General features: G+C 42.2%; 1 protein-coding gene across 1 annotated transcript in view; it reads left to right on the top strand.

Moving 5' to 3' along the window:
- Positions 1-760, top strand: part of LOC109886647 (IQ motif-containing protein H) — a 100,216-nt gene extending 99,456 nt beyond the window's left edge. The window contains exon 7 of the mRNA XM_031832830.1: positions 752-760. Coding sequence (XP_031688690.1) covers positions 752-760 — 9 coding nt within the window. The remainder of the gene's footprint in view (positions 1-751) is intronic.
- Positions 761-7,632: the final 6,872 nt, after the last annotated feature.

Genomic DNA, 7,632 nt, shown 5'->3' with positions numbered 1-7,632 from the left:
CGTCAGAATACTGTAAGCACCCGGCCTAGGGTCCAAGCATCCAGCCTGGGGTCCAAGCATCCAGCCTGGGGTCCAAGCACCAGGCCTGGGATCCAAGCATCTGGCCTGGGGTCCAAGCATCCAGCCTGGGGTCCAAGCATCCAGCCTGGGGTCCAAGCACCTGGCCTGGGGTCCAAGCATCCAGCCTGGGATCCAAGCATCCAGCCTGGGGTCCATGCACCTGGCCTGGGGTCCATGCTTGCTAATCCATCTAAATGGATTAGATTCGGGACCTGTAAATCCATTTAGATTCAGACCTGTGAATCTATTTAGATTCAGACCTGTGGATCTATTTAGAGTCAGACCTGTGAATCTATTTAGAGTCAGACCTGTTAATCTATTTAGATTCAGACCTGCATCCGAGAGCTGCATCTCCTTTATGTGACCCAGAATGGGAGAATAAGAAGACCAGGGAGGGTCATGTGACCCAGGACAGAGAATAAGAAGACCAGTGAGGGTCATGTGACCCAGGATGGAGTATAAAAGACCAGTGAGGGTCATGTGACCCAGGATGGAGAATAAGAAGACCAGGGAGGGTCATGTGACCCAGGACAGACAATAAGAAGACCAGGAAGGGTCATGTGACCAAGGACAGAGAATAAGAAGACCAGGGAGGGTCATGTGACCCAGGACAGAGAATAAGAAGACCATATAGGGTTTATTTTTGCCCTTGTCGTCCCCCCTCCTCTCCTGTGCTGTCCTCACATTGTAGTGTGACTGAAACATCAGCTGGAGTATCAGACAGGGTTCTAATGGAACCTCTACAGAGCCTACAGAGGCCAGCTGCTGTACTGCCCTTTGTTAACGCTGACAATGAAGGAGGCAGACATTGGGGGGGTTGGGTTCTTATTGTGTGTGTGTGTGTGTGTGTGTGTCTGTCAGTCCATCACTCACCCTAGTGCCTGGTATTAACCTGACAGGGGTTTTAGTTAACACAGGATAAATAGATAGGGTTTACAGGCTGTACTCAGATCTGTCCTTAGTCCTGCAAGCAGGGCCCAGTGTCCACTTTGACTTGAGCCTCAACTGACGCAGAGCTACCCTTAGTGTAGTCAGTGGGTAATGCTGGGGTTGGGATAGCGACCCTTAGTGTAGTCAGTGGGTAATGCTGGGGTGGGGTTGGGATAGCAACCCTTAGTGTAGTCAGTGGGTAATGCTGGGGTTGGGATAGCAACCCTTAGTGTAGTCAGTGGGTAATGCTGGGGTGGGGTTGGGATAGCAACCCTTAGTGTAGTCAGTGGGTAATGCTGGGGTGGGGTTGGGATAGCGACCCTTAGTGTAGTCAGTGGGTAATGCTGGGGTGGGGTTGGGATAGCAACCCTTAGTGTAGTCAGTGGGTAATGTTGGGGTTGGGATAGCAACCCTTAGTGTAGTCAGTGGGTAATGCTGGGGTTGGGATAGCGACCCTTAGTGTAGCCAGTGGGTAATGCTGGGGGTGGGATAGCTACCCTTAGTGTAGTCAGTGGGTAATGCTGGGGTTGGGATAGCAACCCTTAGTGTAGTCAGTGGGTAATGCTGGGGTGGGGTTGGGATAGCGACCCTTAGTGTAGTCAGTGGGTAATGCTGGGGTGGGGTTGGGATAGCGACCCTTAGTGTAGTCAGTGGGTAATGCTGGGGTTGGGATAGCAACCCTTAGTGTAGTCAGTGGGTAATGCTGGGGTTGGGATAGCGACCCTTAGTGTAGTCAGTGGGTAATGCTGGGGTGGGGTTGGGATAGCAACCCTTAGTGTAGTCAGTGGGTAATGCTGGGGTGGGGACAGCGACCCATAGTGTAGCCAGTGGGTAATGCTGGGGTTGGGATAGCTACCCTTAGTGTAGTCAGTGGGTAATGCTGGGGTTGGGATAGCAACCCTTAGTGTAGTCAGTGGGTAATGCTGGGGTGGGGTTGGGATAGCGACCCTTAGTGTAGTCAGTGGGTAATGCTGGGGTGGGGTTGGGATAGCGACCCTTAGTGTAGTCAGTGGGTAATGCTGGGGTGGGGTTGGGATAGCGACCCTTAGTGTAGTCAGTGGGTAATGCTGGGGTTGGGATAGCAACCCTTAGTGTAGTCAGTGGGTAATGCTGGGGTTGGGATAGCGACCCTTAGTGTAGTCAGTGGGTAATGCTGGGGTGGGGTTGGGATAGCAACCCTTAGTGTAGTCTGTGGGTAATGCTGGGGTTGGGATAGCTACCCTTAGTGTAGTCAGTGGGTAATGCTGGGGTTGGGATAGCGACCCTTAGTGTAGTCAGTGGGTAATGTTGGGGTGGGGTTGGGATAGCAACCCTTAGTGTAGTCAGTGGGTAATGCTGGGGTGGGGACAGCGACCCTTAGTGTAGCCAGTGGGTAATGCTGGGGTTGGGATAGCTACCCTTAGTGTAGTCAGTGGGTAATGCTGGGGTTGGGATAGCAACCCTTAGTGTAGTCAGTGGGTAATGCTGGGGTGGGGTTGGGATAGCGACCCTTAGTGTAGTCAGTGGGTAATGCTGGGGTGGGGTTGGGATAGCGACCCTTAGTGTAGTCAGTGGGTAATTCTGGGGTTGGGATAGCAACCCTTAGTGTAGTCAGTGGGTAATGCTGGGGTGGGGTTGGGATAGCTACCCTTAGTGTAGTCAGTGGTTAATGCTGGGGTGGGGTTGGGATATCGACCCTTAGTGTAGTCAGTGGGTAATGCTGGGGTTGGGATAGTAACCCTTAGTGTAGTCAGTGGGTAATGCTGGGGTGGGGTTGGGATAGCGACCCTTAGTGTAGTCAGTGGGTAATGCTGGGGTGGGGTTGGGATAGCAACCCTTAGTGTAGTCAGTGGGTAATGCTGGGGTGGGGACAGCGACCCTTAGTGTAGCCAGTGGGTAATGCTGGGGTTGGGATAGCTACCCTTAGTGTAGTCAGTGGGTAATGCTGGGGTTGGGATAGCAACCCTTAGTGTAGTCAGTGGGTAATGCTGGGGTGGGGTTGGGATAGTGACCCTTAGTGTAGTCAGTGGGTAATGCTGGGGTGGGGTTGGGATAGCGACCCTTAGTGTAGTCAGTGGGTAATTCTGGGGTTGGGATAGCAACCCTTAGTGTAGTCAGTGGGTAATGCTGGGGTGGGGTTGGGATAGCTACCCTTAGTGTAGTCAGTGGGTAATGCTGGGGTGGGGTTGGGATATCGACCCTTAGTGTAGTCAGTGGGTAATGCTGGGGTTGGGATAGTAACCCTTAGTGTAGTCAGTGGGTAATGCTGGGTGGGGTTGGGATAGCAACCCTTAGTGTAGTCAGTGGGTAATGATGGGGTGGGGATAGCGACCCTTAGTGTAGTCAGTGGGTAATGCTGGGGTTGGGATAGCTACCCTTAGTGTAGTCAGTGGGTAATGCTGGGGTTGGGATAGCAACCCTTAGTGTAGTCAGTGGGTAATGCTGAGGTGGGGTTGGGATAGCGACCCTTAGTGTAGTCAGTGGGTAATGCTGAGGTGGGGGTTGGGATAGCAACCCTTAGTGTAGTCAGTGGGAAATGCTGGGGTTGGGATAGCAACCCTTAGTGTAGTCAGTGGGTAATGCTGGGGTGGGGTTTGGATAGCTATCCTTAGTGTAGTCAGTGGGTAATGCTGGGGTGGGGTTGGGATAGCGACCCTTAGTGTAGTCAGTGGGTAATGCTGGGGGTTGGGATAGCGACCCTTAGTGTAGTCAGTGGGTAATGCTGGGGTTGGGATAGTAACCCTTAGTGTAGTCAGTGGGTAATGCTGGGGTGGGGTTGTTTTTTCAGGCTTTCTGTGTGTGTGTCTGTGTGTGTGCACATGTGTGTGTATCTGTGCGTGTGCACGTGTGTGTGTATGTATGTGTGTGTGTCTGTTTTTGCATGTGTCTGTCTGTCTGTCTGTCTGTCTGTCTGTCTGTCTGTCTGTGTGTGTGCATGTGTGTATGTGTTTGTCTGTCTGTGTCTGTGCATGTGTATGTGTGTCTGTCTGTCTGTGCGTGTGCATGTGTGTATGTGTCTGTCTGTCTGTCTGTGCGTGTGCACGCGTGTGTCTGTCAGTCTGTGCGTGTGCATGCGTCTGTCTGTCTGTGCGTGTGCACGCGTGTGTCTGTCAGTCTGTGCGTGTGCATGCGTCTGTCTGTCTGTGCGTGTGCACGCGTGTGTCTGTCAGTCTGTGCGTGTGCACGCGTGTGTCTGTCTGTCTGTGCGTGTGCACACGTGTGTGTGTCTGTCTGTGCGTGTGCACGCGTGTGTCTGTCTGTCTGTGCGTGTGCACGCGTGTGTCTGTCTGTCTGTGCGTGTGCACGCGTGTGTCTGTCAGTCTGTGCGTGTGCACGCGTGTGTCTGTCTGTCTGTGCGTGTGCACGCGTGTGTGTGTGTGGTTTCAGGAAGCAAGCAGCCATTTGCATGGTGTGTTCAGCAGCAGTGTTTACTGTGAGGAGCGCCAGGTGACTGAGCTCCCACAGCTGTTTGGTTTTTAACAACAGCTGGGATTTATGTCTCTGTGTGAAGAGAGGCCACAGCTATCACAGTCCCAAATGGCACCCTATTCACTCTGTAGTGCACTACTTTAGACTAGATGTCCATGGACCCTGGTCTGAAGTAGTGCACTACATAGGGAATAGGGTGCCATTTGGGAGGAACTACCAAGGTTATTATGGGGAAATTAGCCAAGTTTTAAACAGTGGGCCACGACCAGATGACCAGTCACGACCCCCTTAATATACTTCTAATGATGTAATTTACCATGCAGCCATACACACGGTCTGGAATGAGTCTCTCCGTCTCCGTAGAGATCTGCTGAAGAGCTAGGTATTGGGCTGACACACACACACACACACACACACACGAGAGGCTAGCCTTATAAGCTGTAGTGTCCTCTAAAGCAGGAGTTATTAACAGTGTTTCTCTCCCCTAATGCCTCTCACGGTGGATAATATCATCAGGACTAAAAGGTACTAATGCAGCAGTTTTACACTGTCCAATAATAATGTAATAATGTAATAATGTTGATTGATACCTGATGAAGCTAAGACCTTAAGGACTATATCTATATATCTATATATATCTCTCTCTCTCTCTCTCTCTCTCTCTCTCTCTCGCTCTCTCTCTCTCCCTCTCTCTCTCCCTCTCTCTCTCTCTCTCTCTCTCTCTCTCTCTCTCTCGCTCTCTCTCTCGCCCTCTCTCTCTCCCTCTCTCTCTCCCTCTCTCTCTCCCCTCTCTCTCTCCCTCTCTCTCTCTCTCTCTGTCTCTCTCTCTCTCTCTCTGCGTCTCTGTCTCTATATATATATATAATGATATCTATCTCTATCTATCTATATAATGATATCTATCTATGTAATAATATCTATCTCTATCTATATCTATATAATTATATCTATATATCTATCTATATAATAATATCTATATCTATATATATCTATCTATATAATAATATCTATCTATCTATATATCTATATAATAATATCTATATCTATATATCTATATAATAATATCTATCTCTATCTATATATCTATATAATAATATATATCTCTATCTATATCTATATATCTATATAATAATATCTATCTCTATCTATATATCTATATAATAATATCTATATATCTATCTATAATAATAATATCTATATCTATATATATATCTATATAATAATATATATCTCTATCTATATCTATATATCTATATAATAATATCTATCTCTATCTATATATATAATAATATATATCTCTATCTATATATATAATAATATCTATATCTATATATCTATCTATATAATAATATCTATCTATCTATATATCTATATAATAATATCTATCTCTATCTATATCTATATATCTATATAATAATATCTATCTCTATCTATCTATATAATAATATCTCTATCTATATATCTATATAATAATATCTATATCTATCTATCTATATATCTATATAATAATATCTATCTCTATCTATATAATAATATCTATCTCTATCTATATAATAATATCTATCTCTATCTATATAATAATATCTATCTATCTATATATCTATATAATAATATCTATCTCTATCTATATCTATATATCTATATAATAATATCTCTATCTATCTATCTATATAATAATATCTCTATCTATATATCTATCTATATAATAATATCTATCTCTATCTATATAATAATATCTATATCTATATATCTATCTATATAATAATATCTATATCTATATATCTATCTATATAATAATATCTATATCTATAGTATCTATCTATATAATAATATCTATCTCTATCTATATCTATATATCTATATAATAATATCTATCTATCTATATATCTATATAATATATCTATCTCTATCTATATCTATATATCTATATAATAATATCTATCTATCTATATATCTATATAATAATATCTATCTCTATCTATATCTATCTATCTATATAATAATATCTCTATCTATATATCTATATAATAATATCTATCTCTATCTATATATATATATAATAATATCTATCTCTATCTATATAATAATATCTATATCTATATATCTATCTATATAATAAGATCTATATATCTATCTATATAATAATATCTATATCTATATATCTATCTATATAATAATATCTATATCTATATATCTATCTATATAATAATATCTATATCTATATATCTATCTATATAATAATATCTATATCTATATATCTATCTATATAATAATATCTATATCTATATATCTATCTATATAATAATATCTATATCTATATATCTATCTATATAATAATATCTATCTCTATCTATATCTATATATCTATATAATAATATATATCTATCTATATATCTATATAATAATATCTATCTCTATCTATATATATATATAATAATATCTATCTCTATCTATATAATAATATCTATATCTATATATCTATCTATATAATAATATCTATATATATATATCTATCTATATAATAATATCTATATCTATATATCTATCTATATAATAATATCTATATCTATATATCTATCTATATAATAATATCTATATCTATCTATATCTATATATCTATATAATAATATATATCTCTATCTATATATATATATAATAATATCTCTATCTATATATATATATATCTATATAATAATATCTCTATCTATATATCTATATCTATCTAAACACACCATCAGTCCTGATAGAAACACACCCACAGTCCTGATAGAAACACACCATCAGTCCTGATGGAAACACACCATCAGTCCTGATAGAAACACACCATCAGTCCTGATGGAAACACACCATCAGTCCTGATAGAAACCTACCATCAGTCCTGATGGAAACACACCATCAGTCCTGATGGAAACACACCATCAGTCCTGATAGAACCTACCATCAGTCCTGATGGAAACACACCATCAGTCCTGATGGAAACACACCATCAGTCCTGATAGAAACCTACCATCAGTCCTGATGGAAACACACCATCAGTCCTGATAGAAACACACCATCAGTCCTGATGGAAACACACCATCAGTCCTGATGGAAACACACCATCAGTCCTGATGGAGACACACCATCAGTCCTGATAGAAACACACCATCAGTCCTGATGGAAACACACCATCAGTCCTGATGGAAACACACCATCAGTCCTGAAACACACCATCAGTCCTGATAGAAAGACACC

The sequence above is a fragment of the Oncorhynchus kisutch genome, linkage group LG10 (genome assembly GCF_002021735.2).
Source record: "Oncorhynchus kisutch isolate 150728-3 linkage group LG10, Okis_V2, whole genome shotgun sequence".
Classification (NCBI taxonomy): Eukaryota; Metazoa; Chordata; class Actinopteri; order Salmoniformes; family Salmonidae; genus Oncorhynchus; species Oncorhynchus kisutch.
The sequence above is the reverse complement of the archived record's forward strand: the minus strand, read 5'-3'. Positions and strand labels throughout refer to the sequence as shown.